A 24,111-nucleotide genomic window follows, 5' to 3' on the forward strand; every position below is an offset into this window, starting at 1 on the left:
CTAAGAAATTGTTTCAGCAATAGTAATTGAAATGGTTAGGATACACAATGGAATTTAATTTAATTAGAATAATTGTTTTGGTGTCACTTGCTATGGGCAAGGCTAAAAAGAAACATATTTTATTGGTTTCACTGGTAGTTACCCACAGAAATTTGTTTACAAAAGGCTGTGACTCTTTACACTACAGCTCCAAATGATGTGTAAATGTTCTAAAAAGTTCTTTACATATTTTATTTTATATTTATTATTTTATAGATATTGTATATATTATTCTACAATGTGTTATAATATCAGACTTTTATAGTGTTGTCTTTTAATCTGGAAAATAGTAAGGTCAAAAGGAGATAAGAAAGGCCTCTCACTTGCAAGACAAGCACTCTACCACTTGAGCTATGCCCCTAGTCCTTCATTCTAGGTTTGTTCTCTAGATAGGTCTTACATTAAACACTGGGACTGGCCTGGAACTGAGATCCTCCTACCTCTGCCTCTTAGCTGGGATTGCAGGTATACAACCAGTATAATTTGTTATGCTTTTTAAATAGATGTTTTTGAAAGTAGCAAATGACAGGCAATGTTAACTATGAATGCTTTCTCAACTCCATCTACAGGACATTTCTTTTCTTTTCCTTCAATCAGGTTTTAAAGCAAGGTATAGTAAATGGTACAAATCTTAGGTATATGACTCAAAGTACTTAAAATTTATATAATTTTATGTCCTCAAATTCAAAGTTAAGGTACAGTGTACTATACTTCGTTTTTCCTAATATAGGCAAATATTATAGTGACCAATTGGAATAGTGAACTTGGAGATGACCCATACACCCTACAATACAGAGAATGTGGAAAAGCAGGAAAACATATTCATTTCACACCAAACTTCCTGCTGAATGATGACTTGACAGCTGGCTATGGATCACGAGGTAAGCTTCACCTTATCAAAAAGTAGCCTGTGGCTACTTTTACAGTATTTTGTGCTGGTGCTGAAAGGACATAAAACCTGTTAAGGACTTAACATTTGGATGGGGAGACAGGCCATAAAGCCACATGCACATGCAAATATGAGGGACAAAGTGAGCCAGGAAGGGTTAAGCACCAAATTAGTGGTCCAGAAGGCTCTAGGAATCCAATGAAGGAATTTTGATCCATATGTGGTTAGAACAAGACTCACAAAGGAGAGAGGCCTCAAGATTGACATCATTTTTAATTAGAGAGTATGAATGCATCTGTAGCTACAGAGGAATCCAAGGCATGTTTGAGATTGCTGGGCCTACAGACAATGCAGATTGGGTATGGGAGAAAATGCTGAAATATTCCCAAGGGGAAGTTGATGTGATATACAGCCTAAAATGCTGACCTGTTCAAGTCACCACTGCAGGTTCATAAGCACAGGAGTAACACTATCACAAGACTTCATCAGTCAGTCTCTGAATACTCAAATCAATAAGGGAGAAACTGGATATCAGGAAGATAAAAAGTCCAACAATGAGGCCATGAGACTTGAGTAAAAGAGGATGCAGTAAGAAAAGAAGGCAAGAAAGATAATCATGAGAGCTTCCTTCTTAAATATTTTCATTTTATCCTAACAACTAAGTGATGAAAAATATCCAAGACTTTAAAAACAGAAACAGAAATGCGGACTTGGCTACACAGTGAAAGGTGAGGTTTTTGTGCAAGCGGTGTAATGAACAGGACAATGTCAGAAATAGAGGGTATTGCTGAAAGGGGAAACTATAAGTATGGATTTAGGTGAGAAGATGCAGGGGTACAGTGGACTGTCTTGCAGAAAGTTCATGCTATGGACAAATGGTGAAGGCTAGCACTTAGAATAGAGGTCACCAGTCACAGCCTGTAGACAGACTGATGGACAGTGGGTGAGATCTGAGGAAGAAGCAAATAATGTAGATCAAGGACTAATTCTCCAATCTTAATGTTTGTTTTGAGGAAGTTTTTTATTATTTAAATTTGTCTTATCTATTTTTTGGACTTTTAGACATATACGATACGATAGATTACTTTCTTGAAAACCATTCTCATTCAGCTGCTACCTTTCAAATAATGTTCTAATTTTAATTTTATTTAAATAGGTTTTATGATTGTATAATTAGCAAGCAGGAAAGCAGCATACTCTAAAAAATATACTTTATAATACTTTGCAAAAAACCTGGTGCCAGTAGCTCACATCTATAACTCAGCAGGCTGAGATCTAAGGATCACAATTCAAAACCAGACTGGACCAGAAAGTCTGTGAAACTCTTATCTCCACTTAATCACTAAAAGTCTGGAAATAGAGTTACGCTGAATATGGTAGTGTCAGCCTTGTTTTGCTGAGGGACAGTCCCTAGAATCTGAGTTCATCACCCAGCACACACCCCTGCAAAAAGTACCAGGAGGTGCTAATAATCTCTGCACCAGCATATGCCTTCACCAGAACTTCTAAATTTCATGAGTCAACACTAACTTCCTTTTAACACATTCAGCCTGTCTGTTCTCCTCCCTTCATTTGTCCCAAGATGCAAAAATTGCGCAATATGACACAAGCGCTGAGTCACCTTAACAAATTACTACCTGAGTTCCCAGAACTAAAAAGGAATATATACTTTGGGAAGGGAATTCATTTGGAAAACATCTATGAGGAAGAAGTAAATTGTGACCTGAACTTTGAAGAAATATGACACTTAAAGAGGTTGAGACAAACATACAAAAGATTTGATGCTGATGATAAGAATTCCTTCAATGTGTTTGGAAAGCATAAACATGAAGAATAATGAATAAAAATAAAAGAGAAAAACACATCCTTCTTGGATGTGCCTTTCTTCCTCCCTGGTTCCTAGGTCTCAATTATTGTAGATACAATTAATTACTTGTAAGAAAAAACAGACGTGCTTGAACAGCAACAGACTGACGGCTGAGAAAACTTTATTTACTTGCCTGGATAGATATTTTCCAAGAGGATATTCTGAACTTACAGGTCTCCATGAAGCTAAATAGAAAGGTATTAGAAGATTCATTGGGGAAATGAGAGAATATGGGATTATTGGTTAGCTTCTACTAGATGTACATTGAGTAAATCACTGCTTTGCTTTTGCAAGACCAAACATATTTTCATGCTGCTTTTTTAATGATGATTGGACGTAGAATAGGAAAAAGTACAAGAGAGAATTCAACTTTGGTCCTTTGGACGGAGGGTAATTAAGCCCTTGGGACTGACAGGGTTTGCAAGGCTCACTGATGAGATTTCTAGGAGTTCAAAAAACAAAAGTTCTCTTTTTCACAGGCAGAGTGTTTGTCCATGAATGGGCCCATCTCCGCTGGGGTGTGTTTGATGAATATAACAAAAACAAACCTATCTACATAAATAGGAGAAATCAAATTGAAGTAACAAGGTCAGTACTTGTGTTTCAAATTTATTATTTATTATTCTTGAATTAATAAAGAAATGATAAATGATAAAGTGTTCTAAATGCCTGATTGACACATATTTAAATATTACATGATACAAAAATATCTTACAGATAAAATAAATTGTTGATAATAGCAATGGAAACTTAATTGATAAGGAAAAGACACTTCCATTTTGTTTTTAAATTTTATTGCTTTTTCAAATGGGAATATCTGAATCAAATATCAAAAACAACTTAAAAATTATACTTTTTGCTTTTACCATTGTCTTATTTGGGTCCCTTTTTCATTTCTAATATTGGTTTCTTATTTTCTGTGTTTCTTCAAGAAAATTCAATAAATATGAATATATATTCTTCCTTTAAAAGAATCATATAATAATCTATTGTGTGATTACACCATAATCATTCAATCAATCTCTTGTTGGATAGTCAGATCAATTTAAATCTTTTGCTATTGCAATAACACAGTATGTCATAACATTATACATACACTATTCCTATGTATGCAAGAAGATTCATGAGTCCATTGGATTCTTCCAAGAAGTAGGAGCTGAAAGAGTTCTCTCAGCTGTAATTTTGATTACTATTCACTGACTCTTTTCCTAAAAGCAACAGTGTTTCAAGCTCAGTGACAAAATTTGAGATTGTTCAATGAAGAAGGAATTTTTTGAAATACCATCATTGTATGTTCATTCTATTTGTTCCCTGCTGAACAAATTCCCTTTATGAATCCCAAGTGAATACTACCTCAGTATGTTGCTGCTCATGCCCTTCCTTAGGCCTCCCGAAGTTCTCCAGTTCCTAATGTTTTGTTGTGGTCCTGTTTCGTTTGGTTGTTGAAACCTTTTGCAATTATAAAAAGGCTCTTCACCATGTACCAATAACATCATGTTCTAATTTCTAAAGTAAGAGCAGGTTTAATCCTTGAAACAAATTATTATATAAGCTAATCAAGAAAAAAAGTTATAAAGGCTGGAGAGAGCACAAGGCCATGAGTTCAAAGGCAATACCACCAAAAGAAGAAGAAAAAAGGAACTGTAAATATTTCTAAAACAGATCTAATTCCCAGTTGTTCCTCTTTCTATTTTTAGGTGTTCATCTGACCTTACAGGCATTTTTGTATGTGAAAAAGGCCCTTGTCCCAAAGAAAATTGTATGATTAGTAAAATTTTCAAAGAAGGATGTACATTTCTCTACCATAACATCCAAAATGCAACTGCATCAATAATGTTCACGCAAAGTTTGTCTTCTGTAAGTATGTCTTTGAAATTACACGCTACTGTAAGGTGCCATCTCTTCCCAAGATAGATTAATTATTAAAGTATTTAAAATGTAAGGCAATTAAGATCCATAGTACCCCCCTCCAGCTTGTGCACCTTAGAGCTAGCTCATCTAATTTTTATTTTACACATTAAAAATCTGAATTCCCTCAAGATAATAACAAGTGGATATTCCTTTAGAAAGTGGTGATTTACTTTCCAGGGAAGATTATTTTACAAGTGTACTCTGGCAACCACAGAGGAAATTACCCATGTGGTAGTGTTTCTTATATCCATTCACAGGAAAATATATCAAGTTAATGAACGTGAAATAACAAACCATTGTGTTTCTCTTACTTGAGATAGAAAACACCACTATATTTTAATTTTTTTCTAGTCTAGAACTGGGGGAAGTCAACTAACCTGCAGCTTTGCACCTAATCCTTCCCATAATTCTGTTTACTGACATGTGATACCTGTATAAAATCTAAAATATTATTTTAAAACATATTATTTAAAGAGTGCTCTGTAATGGGTATCTTTTATTATCTGGCCAGTTCATATTCTGTGAAGAAAGTTGTATGGAATAGCCTAATTTTTCCTAGAAGCCTGTTCTCTGAGAGAACATGGAGTCAGAAAGGAGGGACCTAACTACCCAGAGGTTCTTTGGAGGCTGCTTTCCTGATTGCATGTACTTACCCAATTCCCAGAGCCCAGGGAGAGCGTAGTGGGCAAGGTACCTTTGTTGAGTTTTCTGTTTCCATGACTGAAAGATGCTGCTGGGATTAAAGCATTACTTTTGTTTTTGTTTGTTAATATTTTAGGTAACTTTTCCTTCAGTCTGGTTTTAATCAAGGATAGACATCATTTGTAACTTCAAGTTGACTTTTTGTTTCCCTTGTCCTATTCATTACATTTTTAATTTAGATCTTTCACATTTTAAGCCAATCTAGTTCCAGTATTTGATGCATATTATTTGACCCATATTTGACCCATTTTGGCTAGGAATACGCTTTATAATCTTTTGAGAGAAATACAGAAACTATGCAATCATGAATTCACATTTGTCTAGGTATAGTCATGAAATGGGGGGCGTGGGCTGAAGGAAAAAAAAAAGCTGGTTCTGCACCTGTCTCCCACCATACTGAGAAATTCATACCCAAAACAGGCATTAACCTTTCAAAGCTTCAGCTTCCTGTCTATAATGTTACAGATGGGACTAAAAAGCCCAGAGGTTCCCTTCAGCTCTGAACTCCCACACTGTAAACAGGAAGTATCAGTTCTTGTAGGAATAGAGCCAATGGGAATAAATTTATTATCATTTATTTTATAATACAAACCATATCTAAAATGGAATGCTGACATAGTTTTGTTATCATTAAATGAGTTATCCTATATTTCTAAGTATGAGGAGGGTTTCAGGAAAGTACAATTGTTTTTCCTTCTATTTTGTGCTTACAGAGGTCAATATTTGAACTAGATAATATATGTTTACTAATCTATAAAAAGTTTATCATTTAATATGATTCCAAAGAATAGGCTAGCCAATATAACATCTCCTAGGGTGTTTCCTTAACATAATTTCATGCTAAAGAAATCATGAGAGTGTTTTTATTATATAGGTACATGATATATGCACATGATATGCTATCTGTTACCCATGTACAAATAAACTTTAATACAGATTGCTAGCAATTCACACAAGGCATGCCATTTGCAAACTCATGGTCATTTTTGCAGGAAGAAGTAGCACCGCCCTCTTAGCTTACCCTTTCTTTTATCTTTAATTGCCTGAGGTTGAGAAGTATGTTTGGTCTGGGAGGAGTGCTTCTAATCTTTGATAGACTTTGCTCTTGTTCCAGGTGGTTGAATTCTGTAATGCAAGTACCCACAACCAAGAAGCTCCAAACCTACAGAACCAAATGTGCAGCCTCAGAAGCTCATGGGATGTAATCACAGATTCTGATGACTTTAATCAAAGCTCTCCCATGAATGGGATTGAACTTCCACCTTCACCTACCTTCTCTGTCCTACAGGCTGGCAACAAAATGGTCTGCTTAGTGCTAGATGTGTCTAGCAAGATGGTGGAGGTAACATTTTGAACTAAAGTAATTGTAAACCATCTTTTCTCCTATCAGGTTTAAATTATTTTTATTTTTTCAAGTGCTAAGAATGAGGTTGGGTGAATGAAAGTTTGGAACAATCAAAAGCATCTTATTTTCTTGGAGATGAGAAAAACAAATTCAAAATGTGGCACAGAAATTGCAATAATTAGATAAATAAAATCCACAGATAGCGTTTCACCCTCATTTTTTCCAACCAACTTTGACTCACAGCCACTATCTGGTCACATTCTATTAGTGATCACACCTCATAGAGACAGTAAACTGAATATAAAATAAGCATGCATGTCCCTTATGTGTTTATTTTCCACATCATTGTTGATAGAAGACCCTATCTCAGTCATCTGGTGATGTAGAAGTCTTCTGGAAACCCATTCTGGAAAACACCAGCTTGCAGAGGGGTTGCAAAGTTCTGGAGCCTTCACTTACAGTCTGTTAATCAAAAGTAAGATGACTTTCCTGAAACACACATTTTCTTCCTGTAAAATGAGGATAGTAATACCTACTTCCATAACATTGAACTGTTAAAGATTTTAGGAAACATATAATTCAGTTGTTGAAGATAGGCATTATTAAAATAAGAATCATGGGGGATATTGCTCAGTTAGTAGATACTGAACATGTCTGAAGGTCTAGTTTCACTTCCAGCACCATATAAATTTTACTTAAGGGCTAGGATGTAGCTTAGTGGCAAAGTGTGTGCCTAGCAAATACAATGTTTGTTTGTTTGTTTTTACTGTTTTCTTTTGTTTTAACTCTTACCTGAGCCTAGGAACAACAAACTGTGCCCATGGGCCAAGCCTGTTCAACAACCTGTGTTTTCACAGTTCATAGCAAACAGTGGTTTTACAATTTAAATAGTTGAGAAAAAATCCAGAGAATAGTATTTTGTGGCAATACTTTGTATGAAATTCAAATTTCAATGTTTATAAAATTAGAATATATCAACTAATTTGCTATATATTATCTATTGCTACTTTCAAAACTATTATAATAGTTGCAACCCAAAATTTATGGCTCATAAAATCATAAACTAACATCCAGCCCTTTACAAAAAGAATATAGATCAAGGATCTATATTCCTAAGATTTTCCTAGTCTACCAAATGTCCCCTCCCACCTTGGCATTCAGAGAAGTCACACTAACAGCTTGAGGTCAGCCATGGTAAGAATATTTATCCCAAAGAAACTGGCAATTGCCAAGATTAGGGCTCATTTTCTAAAAAAAATAATAATAATAAGGCTAGCTATTAAATATTGCCAGAACATTACCACTGGCAATAAGGAAATTGGGGGGGTTGAAGTTTGAGTAATAGCTATATTTTACTTAGAGTACTGAACAAGCAGAGAACTTGCTTTAGTGTCTAGATCTATAGTCCTAAATATATATGCTTTCATTGACTTGTCTCTCTAATATGGGAACACCATTAGTAAGTACAATCACTATTGAGTAATTTTGTCAAATTGCCTAACTGCTTTTGACTAGGGCATGGTTTTCTCAAATATAATCTCTGGGTGACTTATATTGGTTATCTGTATCTGTTAAGCAAGAACAGATGGGATGAAAGGGAAGAATGCTTATAATCAAGAGAAGACATGAAATATGTAGGAGGGAAATAATATAGTAACATATTCATAGCAAGGAAACCTTTCCTCCCTTTTCCTGTGAGTATTGTCTTTGACCTATCTTGGTCAATAATTCATTTATCAGGTGCTCACGCTTATCAGGTGGTGGCCTAGGAGTTACAGAAAGGACAAGAAACAGCATCTGGTTTGAAACACAATTTATTGTCATGTATTTACATTGCAGTATGATATGGACCCATAAGGCTTAGAGTTTTTGTGGCAGCATTACTAAAGTGGCACCTACTATTATAGAAGAAGATTTCACTGTGAGGGTGGACTTGAACTGAATCTTGAAAGATAATTAGTTGTGTTAGGTGAGGTGAAGGAAGGAGAAGGGAGGACATTTCTAGAATGGAAAGATTTTGTTGTGGCCAAGAGGCAAATTCAAAAGGACTTGTTTAAAAAGAAGATATGTCTAGTATGGCTATAACTAACAAGCAGATAGATCTGAGGAAGTGATCAATAGAATGAAGATATGGTACGGATTTGAGAAAAATTTAGGACACAAACTTGATAGATCTATTAAAGATATAGTTTGTTTACTGTTTACAAACAGTAAAAGAGGGCCTCTGATTTCTGGCTTATTTAGTTGGGTGTTGATTAGGAATGATGACTTGATGATGGTGGTAATGGCAATAATTGTTATATTTTTTTTGCTTACACAGTATTCATTGTGCAGATGAGAAAACCAAAGCTATAAAAAGAGAAGTAATTTTTCTATCATCACATACTAATGCGAAGATAAAAGTAGGATTCAAAGTCCTTTTTTGCCACTCTACTTACTTCCCAATTTGTACGAAAAACAATATTTCAGAAAGGAGGTGTTGAATTAAAAGTGTATTGATTTTGAAAAGTCAATGGGACATTAAATTAGTAGAGTTTCCTGGGAAGTGTGGAATGTGGGTCTGGATATTAAGGAAGATACCTGGGTTGGAGACAGTCTAATTCATCCTTGAACAGGTGGACATTAATCCTTGAACAGGTGCCAGCTTTCCATGGATCTTTTTCATTTTATTTTATTGTAAAGATTCTGTACAGAGAGTTAAGTTAAATGAGTAAGGTAATGAATAGATTTCTTGTCAAACATTGTTACCTCTCCTTTGTTGTTCTCCCACTATCCCTTCTTTCCCCTATCCCCTCCACCCCCACCGAAGTTATAAAGTTCAGTTCTGACATAGTGTCTTGTGAATATTGTTGTTGCAATGGGTCATCCTTTGTCCTTCTTTCAACATTTTGTTATTCCCTTATCCTTCCCCAAATCAGATAAATGTATATACTAGATGGAGGGTACCAGAATCAAAGACAGTGATTGCCACGGCTAAATCAATGGAAAGAGGAAAATGAAATAAGAAGAAAGAATTAGATACAGTACATTGGTGACAACAAGGTCAATAACGAAAAAAAGACCTGTTGTTTCCATGTCTTGGGGTTCATTTCAGTTAGCATCATTTTGTATGGTCATATGTACATAGCTATCAAGCTTTTATGATTCTCTACCAGAATTATCCTAGGCATATACTAATTATTACAAATGAGGGAAACCATAAAGCCTATGTTTCCTTGGCTTACTTAGTTACTTACTATGTTCTTCTGGCTTATTTCACTTAACACTATTTTTTCCAAGTCTTTCCACTTCCTTATGAAAAGGGTAATATTATTTGTTCTGATAGAAGCATAAAATTCCATTGTGTATATATACCGCATTATCTTGATTCATTCATCTATTGAGGGGCATCTGAGTTGATTCCATATCTTAGCTACGGTAAATAATGCTGCAATAAAAATAGTTGTTCAGGTAGTTTTAGTGTGGCCTACCGTGTAATCATTTGGATAAATGCCCAGGAGTGGGATTGCTGGATCTTAGGGGAAGTCTATGTTTAGTCTTTGAAGGAACCTCCATACTACCTTCCAGAGTGGTTGAATCAGCTTACATTTCCAACAACAGTGTAGTAGCATTCCCGTTTGGCCACATCCCCTCCAGCATCTGTTATTATTTGTTTTCTTGATAATGGCCATCCTAAATGGAGTGAGATAAAATCTCAATGTGGTTTGATTTGCATTTCTTTTATGGCCAACGATGTTGAGCATTTTTTCACGTGTCTATTGGCCTCTCCAGAGAAGTCTCTTTTTAATCCTTTAGCCCACTTATTAATGGGGCGGTTGTTTCTTTGGGATTTATTATGGGGGGGGAGTAATTTTTCCAGGGATGCAAAGCTGGCTCAATATATGCAAGTCAATTAATGTAATTTAACACATTAATAGAAGCAGGGACAAGAACCACATGATCCTTTCAATAGATGCGGAAAAAGCATTTGACAAGATTCACGGATCTTTAAATTCTGAATTGTAGCTTGTTCACAACCAATTTATTTTTTTAGTATATTTTTTAATTGTAAAGATACTGTACAGAGGGATTACATGAGTTACATGAGTAAGATAGTGAGCACATTTCCTATCAAGCATTGCCACCCCTCCTTTGTTTAGCCCCTTCCCTCCCCACCCTTCCACCACCGCCCCCCCCAAAGTTTTCAACATAGTGCCTTGTACATCTCATTGTTATAATGGGTCAGCCAGTATCTTTATATCAGCATTTTGTTATTTCCCTTCCCCTCTCCAAATTAGAGAAATAAATATACAAGATGCAGGGCACCGGAATCAAATACAGGGGTTGCTTAGTACATCATAAATACATTAGAAACAACATCAAGAAAGATAACAACCTCTTCTGTCCCTATCTTGGGGTTTATTTCACTTAGCATCGTCTTCTGTGGTCATATGTACATAGCTTTTGACTTTTTCTGCTTGTCCTATATACTAGTTATTGCAAATAAGGGAAACCATGGGACCTGTTTCTTTGGGCCTGGCTTACTTCACTTAATATATTTTTCCAAGTCTTTCCATTTCCTAACAAATGGGAAGGTGTTATTCTTTCTGATGGAGGCATAGAATTCCATTGTTTATTTATACCACATTTTCTTGATCCATTCATCTACTGAGGGACATCTGGGTTCCATATCTTAGCTATGGTGAATAATGCTGCAATAAACATAGTTGTGCTGGTAGCTTTAGTATGGCCTTGTTTGTGATCCTTTGGGTAAATGCCCAAAAGTGGGATTGCTGGGTCATAAAGGAGCTCTCTGTGGAGTCTTTTGAGGAACCTTCATACTGCTTTCCAAAGCGATTGAACAAGTTTACATTCCCACCAGCAATGCAGTAAGGTTCCCTTTTGGCCACATCCCTCCAGCATCTGTTGTTACTAGATTTCTTGATTATAGCCAACCTGACTGGGGTGAGGTGGAATCTCAATGTTGTTTTGATTTGCATTTCTTTTATGGCTAGAAAAGTTGAGCATTTCTTCATGTGTCTATTGGCCATTCTTATTTCCTCTTCAGAGAAGTTTCTCTTTAAGTCTTTAGTCCACTTATTAATCGGGCAGTTGTTTCTTTGAGGATTTGTTGGGGGTTTAATTTTTTTGGTATATTTTAAATATGAGACCCTTGTCCATTGGTGGCTAGTGACAATCTTCTCCCAATCCATGTCCTTTCTATTGATCTTGCTAGCTATATCCTTTGCCATGCAGAAGCTCTGCAGTTTCATGCAATCCCATTTGTCCAACCTTTCTTTGATTTGTTCACAACCAATTTCTCTTCCCTCAAACCTTGCATTTTTTTCAAAGCATGTGTTTTGTCCTGCAATCAATCAAGGTATTCTAGCATTGTATCATTCTTTACAACCCAAAATAGTATGATGCAGTATATTTAAACAATTAACAGAGATACTAAGTGATGCTAAGTGAATTACTTGGTTATAATTTTGTCTATCATTCAAATGTTGTTCCATTTCTTTATTCCGTTTTTGGAACATAGGCTGACAGACTCCTTCAACTACAACAAGCAGCAGAATTTTACCTAATGCAGATTGTTGAAATTCATAGTTTTGTGGCCATTGCTACTTTTAATAGCAAAGGAGAGATCAAAACTCAGCTACGCCAAATTAACAGTGATGATGACCGAAAACTTCTGGTTTCATATTTGCCAACCACTGTATCAGCTGATGCAGAAACCAGCATCTGTTCTGGGCTTAAGAAAGGATTTGAGGTAGAGTATCCTAAGCCGCAATCACCACCGTCATGAGTTGCTTTTCCATTTAATATCCAAGGTTCCTTCTGATTAGGAGTGATCTTTTGCAATGTGGTTACAGTCACCTCAACTATTGGAGAACAGTAATGAATCAGCATAAAGTCAGGAATCATATCTTGTTCACATGGTATTCTCTGTGCCTAGAAAAATACTTGGCATGTAATAGTTGCTTTAATGCTCACTTAGAGGATGAATTAATTAATTACTATAATGGTCAAGACAAACCAACTAAGCACTTTATAAACTGTCCCTGTTTATTTTGATACTGTCCCAGCTGTGGCCACTGTTATCCTTGGTTTCCAAACTGGCATGTATGGTACCTGCTTATAGTTATGTAAGAGACAGTTAAGATCAGAGATATGTATCCATCTACCCCGGAATCTAAGATGGACCCATATGTCATGCGTCTCAATGCAAACAAGACATCAGCGGTGGTAGTCACTGCTTATAGTCAAATGTTTCTCAGCCTAGCCTGTCCACTAAAACCACCTGATTAAAAGTCACTTAAGAGTTTGGGAGTATAGCTCCATGGCAGAGTAAGTGCTTGACATTCATGAGTTCCTGGGTTTGATCCTAAACATCAAAATGATAACTAATAACAACAAAACAATGCTTGGGTTTCATTCCCAGATATTCTGATTTCACTGATCAAGTGTGTAACAGTTTTTAATTGATTAACGTTTTTAAATCCCCACTCCCATCTAATTCTAATGTGTAGCTACGCTTGAGAACTACTGCTCTCAGTCCACTTACTGTATCTCAGAGGCAAGGCTCCTGTGCAGTAACATATTCTGTATCCCTGTTCTAGACACTGTTCTAAACTATGAATACATCATAGTGATACAAAGAGGAAATGTTTCTTCCCAGAAGCAAACTGATCATGGCACATTAGAGTGACAAGGGCTGTGAAGTGGTGAGGAGAGGGCTGCATGTGGGAGGAGCAAGGACCTGGAAAACTGTGAAGGACCTTGAAGAGATATATGCTCCACTGGTGGGGAATGTAAAATGACAGTGAATTCTTCAGCTCAGTGAGACAGTTTGAAGCATTTCTTCCAAATGTCTGATGCTCTCTGTTCAGGTGGTTGAAAAGCGCAATGGAAAAGCTTACGGCTCAGTGATTATCCTGGTGACCGGTGGAGATGATGAGCCTGTGGAGGACTGCTTGCCCACTGTGCTGAGCAGTGGCTCCACCCTTCATTCCATTGCCCTGGGCTCGTCTGTGGTTGGAAAAGTGGAGACACTGTCACATCTTACAGGTTAAAAAACATTTCTAAAACACCTTATCTTTTACAGCATTTTTGTATATATTTTTATTGTAAAAATACTGTGCAGAGGGGTTGCAATTACATGAGTAGGGTAAGAAGTACATTTCCTATCAAGCGTTGTCACCTCCTCCTTTGTTTTCCCCCTACCATCCTTTCCCTCCCCACTTTCCCAACTCCTTCCCCGCACCCCCGAAGTTGTAAAATTCATCTTCAATACAGTGTCTTGTGCATTTCATTGTTACAATGGGTCAACCTGTATCCTTATTTCAGCATTTTGTTATTTCCCTTCTCCTCCCCAAATTAAAAAAATGTATACACAAGATGCAGGGCACCGGAATCACCTATAGTGAAAACGGGGGTTATACCATTGGGGAGAAGCATACAAAGAAACAAAAAAAAATCACATAGTACATTATAAATACATTAAAAATAACAGAAAGATAAAACCTCTTGTGTCCTTATCTTGGGGTTCATTTTGCTTAGCATCATCTTATATGGTCATATGTACATAGCTTTTGAGCTTTTCTGCTTGTCCTAGACATATACTAGTTATTGCAAATAAGGGAAACCATGGGACCTGTGTTTCTCTGGGCCTGGCTTACTTCACTCAATATAATTTTTTCCAAATCTTTCTATTTCCTAACAAATGGGGTAGTGTCATTCTTTCTGATGGAGGCATATTGAATTCAAAACACAACCATAAAACTCAGATTTTGTAAGCCAGCTGCTGGTAGCTCAGGCCTATAATCCTAGTCACACAGGAGGCTGAGATCTGAGGATTGCAGTTCAAAGCCAACCTGGGCAGGAAAGTATGTAAGACTCTTATCTCCAATTAACCATAAGAAAACTGGAAATGGTGCTGTGGCTTAAGTGATAGAGCACTTACCTTGAGCTGAAGAGCTGAGGGACAGTGCCTAGGCCCAGAGTTCAAGTCCCATGCCCAACAACACAAACAAACAAAAAACAAAAACCCTCGGATTTTATGGCTTATTTTAAGGGGAAAAAAGAGAAGAGCCAGGTACCTGTGAGTGGCTCATGCCTATAATTCTAGCTACTCAAGAAGCTGAGATATGAGGATTTGGGTTTGAAGGCAGTTCTGACAGAAATACCTGTGCGACTCTTAGCTCCAATTAACCACCAAAAAGCTGAAGTATAGCTATGTATGGCTCAAGTGATAGAGCTCTATCCTTGAGCAAAAAAAAAAAAAGTCAGGCCCTGACAGTACAGAAAAAGCCATCTTCTTCAGGCTACTAGTCATGTGGATGCATAGAGATTATGCAAAACAACCATAGTTCCTACTTTCCCAAAACTTACACTTCGACGCAAAGAAAAAAATTACAGCAAGAGACCTAACTTTTTATTTTTGCTACATTTTATCCATTTTAATCTTAATATATTTTAGAGGTTTATCCATTTAATTTTTTTTTGTCTTTTCTTTTTTGGTACTGGGATTGAACCCAGGACGTTGCACTTGCTAGGCAAGCGCTTTGCCACTGTGCTACATCTCAGCCCTCCATTTAATCTTATGTATTTAATTTTTTCATTTTTAACATTTTATCCATATTTTAATTGAATTTTGTCCATTTAATCTTATGTATTTTAGGAGGTTTAAAGTTCTTTGTTCCAGATAAATCAGACTCCAACAGCATGACTGATGCATTCAGTAGAATTTCCTCTGGAACTGGAGATATTTTTCAGCAAACTCTTCAGGTCAGAGTTTCCTCCATGTTATATGTATAAATGGAGGAGATGTCAGGAAATGAAGAACATAGATGAATTGTACTAATGCTTTTTAACCTTGCTTAAATATGTAGTAATCTATGTGTAAAAGTTTTGTAATAAGCCAGAGCTCATTTTTACTTGACTATCTGTGCTTCTTGGGTCTAGGAACCATTCCCTGTAAAGGTTCCTTTAGTTTGACGAGGTGTATTAGAGAGCTTAATTTGTCTTGAGGGCTCAAAATACAAGTAGAGACAGAGGTGAAGTAGAGGCTAGGCCCAGAATAAAACTAAGAAACAATACTTAGTTTTAGTTCCATACTAATTTTTCATCACCTGCATTTTGTTTTTGCTTCTAACACCTTTAAAACTCCTCTGTTGAATAAGGACTATCAACAATTTCATTAACTTCTAAAAATGTCTAGCTCTTTAACACAACTTGTTTTGATCATAAAAGTTTTTGCTAATATTTTTAGACATAACTTAATAATTTCATCTGTAGTTCCCTCACAGATGGTTAGTGAAGCTGTCAAAGTGAATGACTTCATGTAAACAATGAACTCAGTAAATTACTGCTGGGAAATATTTAACATGAAGATTATATGTACAAAGTAAAGGCAATAATCACCATTCCATCATTAGAAGTTAAAAATGCTCAATACATATTATACTCAAACTCCCAAAGATTAAATATGAACAGAACATTCTCTATGTAGGAAGATAAATAAATAACTCATAAGGTAGCCCAATTTATCTGACAGCCAGGAGGAATTTTGACAGCACTGCAGTGGAAAACCTGCCTACTGTACTCACCAAAGCTCACCTTTATAAATGAGGGAGATATAGTCCTTAAAACAACAGCTTAAAAAAATACATCCACTAGACCTGTCTCTCAATATATAATAAAGGATACTTTTCAAAATGAAATTTTAAAAATGGTAAGAAGAAAGCATAGAAGATATAAAAGTCACTGTGAATAAATAACTATAAGGACAAATTCAGGATAATTTAATATTTTTAGTGTGGCACACAAAAGCACTCATACCTGAAGTCTGAAAACTAAAAGCGGGGTAAAAAAAAAACCCTAAAAATAGTTGCATCAATATGTTAGAAAGCTAAGTAAAATAGAAATAAGTGAAATGGGATGTCAAAAATTCAAACTGTGAGAAGAAAAGGAATGCAAATGCAAAGCTTTCTATTTTCTTTCTCTTTTTGTTTTTTTCTTAAGTTTGTGATCATGTGATTTTGCTGACATCTTGAAATAGCTTTGTTTGTAATAAAAAGGAGATTTTTGTAAGCCTCACGGTAAGCCACAAAATACAAATCTGTAATTGACAAACTGAAAGTAATAATTAAAGCATGCTGCTATAGTAAATAAATTTTTAAAAACTATGACAGAGAAAGAAAGCAAGCAAGCAAGAAAGAAAGAGAGAGAGAAAGAAAGAAAGAGAGAGAAAGAAAGAAAGAGAAAAGGAAAGAAAGAAAGAAAGAAAGAAAGAAAGAAAGAAAGAAAGAAAGAAAGAAAGAAAGAAAGAAAGGAAGGAAGGAAGAAAGGAAAGAAGGAAGGAAGGAAGGAAGGAAGGAAGGAAGGAAGGAAGGAAGGAAGGAAGGAGAAAGAAACTACAATAAAACTAGAAAAAGGACTAGGAGAAATGGTTTGTGACATAATTCCAGATTGTATTTCAAGGCCAGCTATGTCAAATGAGTTGGTGAGTCTGTATCTCAATAGTCAAGCCAGGCAAGGTAGTGAGCACCTGTAGTTCCAGGTACATGTGAGAAATAGGCAGGAGGATTTTACTATGAAGTTAACCTCTAGCAAAACCAGGAGAGCCTACTGGGAAAGTAATTAGAAAATAAAAAAGGGTTGTTGACATGGCTAAAGTGGTAGAGCATCTTCCTTAAAAGTTAAATCCCTGAGTAAAAAACCCCAGTACTACAAAAAAAAAAAATGAGAAACCAAATTACAAAATGGGTTGTAAAAAGACATTATCTAGCAATAATTACTTTAAATGTAAGTGGATTAAATTCTTCAAGTAAAAAAAAAAAAAAGACATCCCAAGACCAGCTATCTGCTGTTTTCCAGTAATTCACTTCACTTCTAAGGACATGCATAAAGTGAGAAAGCAAAGGGGATGTAATTGGATATCCAAGGCAAATGGACTCTATTTACTTATGGACTCCATATTTATACCAGATGAAACATTCTAAAATAGAAAATGAGGGAGGAAAGACAAGGAAGGTCATTATATAATGGCATAAACGTAAAATTAGCAAGGGGAAGTAAAACAGATGTACCCAATAGAAGAACACACAAATAGAGCAAATACTAATACCTGAAGGAAGTGAAAATACTCTAATAAAATAATAGTAGATAGCCTGGTGCTGGTGGCTCACGCCTATAATCCTAGCTATTCAAGAGGCTGAGATCTGAGGATCACGGTTCAAAGCCAGCCTGGGCAGGAAAGTCCGTGAGACTCTTATCACCAATAAACCACTAGAGAACTGGAAGTGGCGCTGTGGCTGAAGCAGTAGAGCACTCACCTTGAGCTGAAGAGCACAGGGACAGCGCCCAAGCCCAGAGTTCAAGCCCCACGACCGACCAAAGAAAATTAATTAATTAATAAAATAATAGTAGGTGAGTCAATATTTAATAATTCATCAGTGCAGTGATCATCTAGCTAGAAAATCAACAAGGAAGGAGACTAAAACTATACCCTGGACCAAAGGAATTAACAGGCATTTACAGATCATTGTAACAGCTGCAGAATGCACATTTTTTTCCAACAAGGATAAATCATACAATAGACTAACAGATAACCCACAAATTTGAAATTTGAAATTGCTTATCTTTTCTAATCACAATGCAATAAAAATACTTCGGAGCCTATACACATATGTGGAAATTAAACAACTCTTTAAACATCCAATAGGCCAGGGGAGAACTCAAGAAGGAAATTTTCTCTGAAACAAATAAAGATGGAAACACAAAATACCAAACCCTGTAAAGTATAGTAAAGAGGAAGTTTATAGCAATTAAATAAGATAGATCTCAAAATTAGAAGAAAAGAAATAATAAACATCAGAATAAAAACAGAGAGAAAATAGAAAAGAGCAATAAAATGAAGAGCTAGTTCCTCAAAATATATAAGCTCTTAGCTAGACTAACAAAATCCCAGGTACATACACTTAATCAAGATTATTACTGTCAGAACTGGACAAAGATACAACTTGAAAAATCAATTAAATTGCTAATATATCAACAGAATGAATACCTGCAGAAAATGCATTTGATAAAATTCAATATCCCTTTATGGTTAAAACTCCTGAACAAACTAGATATAGAAGGAATCACTTCACAGCATAAGAAAGGGCACATAGAATAAACCTTCAGGAAACACTGCATGGGGAGGGCTGAAAACTTCTTTGTAAGATCTAGTAAAAGCAATACTTTTACTTACCATTGTATTGGAAGTTCTAGTCACAACAATCAGGCAAGAAAACAAATATATATCCCCCAAAATGGAAAAATAGGAAGTCCATTTGTCACTGTTTGAAATCCAATATATAGAAAACACCAAAGACTCCACCAAAATGCTATTAGAACTAATAAATACAGTAAATGTGCCAAAAAAATCAGTCATATTTCTATATACTATCACTTAGCTGTCTGAACTGGGAATTAAGAAAACTATCTCATTTATAGTACCTATAAATGAAGGGAAATAACATAAATTCCTAAGAATAAATTTTACCAAAACTGAGGGCTCTCTAAAACGAAATTATAAAATATTGATGAAAGAAATTGAAGAAGATAGGAAAATATAGAAAGGCATTCTGTATTCATGGATTAGAAGGGTGAATGCTGTTAAAATGTTCATCCTACCCAAAAATGATTTACGCTTCAATCAATTCCTATCGGTATATGAATGACATTCTACACAGAACTCAGGAAAGAATCTTACAATTTGTATGGAAACACCAAGAAGACCAGTCACAACCACTATGCGTAGAAATGAACAAAGCAGGAGGCAGTGTACTACCTGACTTCAAAATATACTACATAACCATGGTAATCAAAATAGCATGCTGTTGACATGAAAAGATCCTAAAATGGAATAAATAAACTGCCTAGAAGTAAATTCATACAGCTTTAGTCAACTGATTTCTTGATTTTAAAAAAAAGGCTAGGAAGTGGCGCTGTGCTCAAGCGGTAGAGTGCTCACCTTGAGCTGAAGAGCTGAGGGACAGCGCCCAGGCCCAGAGTTCAAGCCCCATGACCAACAAAATAAATAAATAAATAATAAATAAAATAAAATAAGGCTAAAAGTCACGTGTCTATGGCTTATGCCTGTAATCCTAGCTACTCAGGAGGCTAAGATATGAGGATCATGGTTCAAAGCCAGCCCAGGCAGAAAAGTCCCCATGAAACTCTTATCTCCAATGAACTACTCAAAAAAAAGCCTCCATGGCTCAAGTAGTAGAGCGCTAGCCTTTAGCACAAAGAGGCTCAGGGACAGCACTCAGGCCCTGAGTTCAAGCCCCAGGATCAAAAAAAAAAAAAAAAAGGCTGAGAACATTTACAGGAAAAATAATAAATAGTGCCAGGAAAATTGGATATCAACACTCAAAAGGATAACAACATATTTATCCTTTACCAGTTACTAAAGTCAAGTAAAATGGATTAAAGTTTTAAATATAAACCTCCAAACCATGAAGCTACAAGGAGAAAGCATATCTACAATACCTCCAGACTTTGTAATGAACATGGCTTTTAAAAAAATAAAATTCTAAGAGCACAGGGAAAAATGGAAACATTAGATAAATGAATTACATCAAACTATAAAGTTCCCACCCAGCAAAAAAAAAAATCAACAGAGTACAAAGATAAACCTGCAGACTGGGAGACAGTATACTTTTGAGTTGATATCTGAAACACATAAGGAACTCCAGAAACTTGAAAGAAAGATAATTCAGTTCAAAAGGGGCAATAGGTATCTTTCAGAAGAAGGCATGACAAACAGTTACAGGAAGAAAAAACATTCCTGAGATATGAATTAAAACCACAGCTAGGGGCTGGAAAGGTGGCTCAGTGGTAGAGCACTTGCTTTGCATGGTTGAGGCCCTGGGTTCGATTCCTTAGCACCACATAAGCAAAAAAAGAAAAAAGCCGGAAGTGGCGCTGTGGCTCAAGTGGTAGAGCACTAGCCTTGAACTGAAGAGCTGAGGGACAGCGCCCAGGCCCAGAGTTCAGACCCCACGACCAGACCCAAAAAAACCCACAGCTAGTGGGGTGCTGATGGCTCACAACTGTAATCCTATCTAATCAGGATGCTAGGATCTGAGAATCTCAGTTTAAAGCCAGCTTGGGCAGACAAATCAAAGAAACCTGTATCTCCAAGTAATCACTGAAACAGCCAGAAATATAGGTGTGGCTCAAATGTGAGGCCCCAACTTCAAGCCCCAGTACCAGCACACACAAAAAAGTGTGGTATCACCTCATTCCAATAAGAATAGATATCATCAAAAAGATGAAGGATCACATATGTAGACAAGCATAGGGATGAAGGAAAAAAGGAACCCTTCCATACTATTGATGAGAATGTAAATTAGTATTAGGAAAGACAGAAGTAGGTTTATCAAAGAATTTAAAATACAGCTATTATTCCCACTGGATATGCTGGGTATATATCTAAAGTAAGTGAATTAAATGATGAAGATATATCTGCATTGTATAATTTATTGCAACTTAGAATGGTGTCTACCAGAGACTGGAGAGATCAGGAGTGAGGGCTTCTAAGTTTTCATTAGATAGGAGTAAGACCCACTGTGTTATTGCATAGCAGGATGGCTGTAAATAATGATAATATACTATGCATTACAAAAGAGTAAAAATAATGATTTTGAAAGTTTTCACCATAAAAAATGATCAATTAGCTGGGAACAGTGGCTCAAATCTGTAATCTGCCTATGCAGGAGGTTTAGGTAGAAGGAATGTGTTCTTAGGCAAGTGCAAACACAAAAAAAAATCCCACAAGACTCTATCTGAAAAATAACTAAAACAAAATAGCCTAGAGGTTTGAGTCAAGTGATAGAGCACCTGACAAACAAGTATCCCCCCCCCCAAGAAACAAATGTTTGAAGAGATAAAAATTCAACATGATTTGAATACTACATAATAGTAATATGTGTATCTAAATATCATATTGCTTTATATTAATCCATATGATTTTTATGTATTTATCAGCTCAAAATAAATTTAAACTAAGAGAAATAAAAAGAAGTAAAATGTGGATTATAAATAACTGTATATTATATATTAGACTATAGTTGGCATTCCTGCAGGTGGTCCTCAACACCTTTTAAACTAGCTACTAACTTCATAACATGGAATAAAAAGTGTTCAAAAACAAATTTAGCTGGATACTAGTGGCTCATGCATGTAATCCTAATTAATCAGGAGACTGAGATCTGCCAGCCAGGGCAGGAAAATGTATAAGACTCAGATCTCTAATTAATCAGGAAAAAAAAAACCAGAAGTGAATTGTGGTTCAAGTGCTAGAGCACTAACCTTGAACAAAAAAGGTCAGACACAGCATCTAGTCCCTAAATTCAAACCCAAGTACTGGCGCACACACACACACACACACACAAAAGAATTTACTATATTACTATTCTTTATATGGTCTCAAGTTAGCCTTAACATTACCAGTGTTAGTTGTTTCTCCCTATTCATGGATCATCAGTTTCACTGGATTGGGACTGAAGCTATCTTGAAAGCTTCTTCAGCAGCCCAGGCCCCAGCCCAGAATGGGCACAGCAGTTGGCAGTCCACAAATATTAGAGAAATTAGTTTGAACAAATAATACAGAGTATCTGGGCCATCTGTTTCAATATTAATTTATATGCTGTCTAGGTTTGAACAGTTATACAAAGTGTTCTTACAAAATACCAATTTTCAGTTATTTTACAGACTTGTATTCAACTTAAATCAAAATGATTAAATGTAGGAGCTTTGGTTTTAACCCATCTGGTTTTTTTTTGTCCTACTTTGGCCTTCTTGCTAGCTGACATTGGACAAATTACTTCTCTAAGCCTCAGTGATCTCATCTGTAAAATCTGGGTAGCAAGAGTACTTATCTCAGAGGGTTTTGCAAAAATCAAGTAAGATAATATATGTGAAACACTTAGCACAGTTCCAGGTATACATATGCACTCTTATATACATGTTACAGACATGAGCACATATTTTCATATGTAAATATGAGAATATGAGCTTATTGTGAATGCTAGTGATTTTGTTTAAATGTATCAAAACATAATTTCTCATCTAAGCACTCATTAAACCTTTAAAATTCTACATGTTTAAATTTTATATGCATATTTAAGCATACTTATAAACAAAAGATTTTAAAGCTTATTAATATAATTTCTGATCTGAGACTAATGTGTATTTGGTTAAAGAAAACAGAGGAGCATCTAATTTTTTTTACTTTCTTGTCAATAATGAAGTAGTACTTGCGCTAGCTAGAACAAAATATTTTATAGTTTCTTATATAATACATAATATTTTGCTTTGTCGAAGGCTTTTTTTTCAGTATTGAGATGTGAACCTAGGACTTAGTCCTTGCTAGGCAGCTGTCCTACCTCTTGAGCCACTCTACCAGGCTAACCTTGGCAAAGCATTTTTATATGAAAAATATTTATATAACTAGAACATGTCAGGATTAAATTACTGTTATGTTACCAGTTCATTTTCATTTGTCATAAAAGAAAAACAATTATTATGTGTACAGTAGAAACTTTAACATCTATGCCTTATTCAACAGCTTGAAAGTCTGGGTGAAACTATTGAACCCTACCACCAGCTGAAAAACAGTGTGATTATAGATTCCACTGTGGGCAATGACACTGTTTTTCGGGTCACATGGCAGACCAGTGGTCCACCTGAGATTGTACTATCTGATCCTGATGGAAGAAAATACTACACAAGTGATTTTATCACCAATTTAGCCTTTCAAACAGCTAGCATTTGGATTTCAGGAACTGCTAAGGTAAGTGTAGAGCATATTCACAATGACATTGAGACAAGTATATGTTTCCATAGAATTATATGATTGAATGCATTGCACTTGTTCTGAAATGTCAAATAATTTAAGACATTTTGTGATAGCTAAAATTTAAGAGGAACAACTACAGTTATGTTCAAAATTTAAAATATTGTCCAGAGACAAATAACACGTGTTTCTCTCATAAATGGAATCTAAATTATAGATTATAATATAATATAATTATAAAATAATATAATATAATTATAATAGATCTAAATTATAAACAAATATGAAAATATATAGGGTCATACGCATTTATACACAAACACATTAACTGAAGTATGATATATATAGGGGAAGATTCCAGTAGCATCACTCTTTTGAACAATTAACTTATAGTTTAACAAGTGAATCTCAGGAAACTGGATCATGTGCAGTGTCAGGGCTAAAGGATGAGGTTGGGCAAGTGGGGAGAGGGCAGATGAATGGAGAGAAAGAAAGGGTGGGCAAATCAATGTAAAAGAAGTGACTCT

The 24,111-nt window shown here is 35.7% G+C and overlaps 1 protein-coding gene across 1 annotated transcript in view; it reads left to right on the forward strand.

The window, feature by feature from the left end:
* The window catches only part of Clca2 (chloride channel accessory 2), a 35,784-nt gene that overhangs the window by 2,698 nt on the left and 8,975 nt on the right, over positions 1-24,111 (forward strand). The window contains exons 3-10 of the mRNA XM_013018272.1: positions 770-920; positions 3,275-3,383; positions 4,493-4,652; positions 6,523-6,750; positions 12,275-12,505; positions 13,626-13,803; positions 15,416-15,522; positions 23,357-23,581. Coding sequence (XP_012873726.1) covers positions 770-920; positions 3,275-3,383; positions 4,493-4,652; positions 6,523-6,750; positions 12,275-12,505; positions 13,626-13,803; positions 15,416-15,522; positions 23,357-23,581 — 1,389 coding nt within the window. The remainder of the gene's footprint in view (positions 1-769; positions 921-3,274; positions 3,384-4,492; positions 4,653-6,522; positions 6,751-12,274; positions 12,506-13,625; positions 13,804-15,415; positions 15,523-23,356; positions 23,582-24,111) is intronic.

Source organism: Dipodomys ordii, unplaced genomic scaffold (assembly GCF_000151885.1).
Source record: "Dipodomys ordii isolate 6190 unplaced genomic scaffold, Dord_2.0 Scaffold39, whole genome shotgun sequence".
Taxonomy (NCBI): Eukaryota; Metazoa; Chordata; class Mammalia; order Rodentia; family Heteromyidae; genus Dipodomys; species Dipodomys ordii.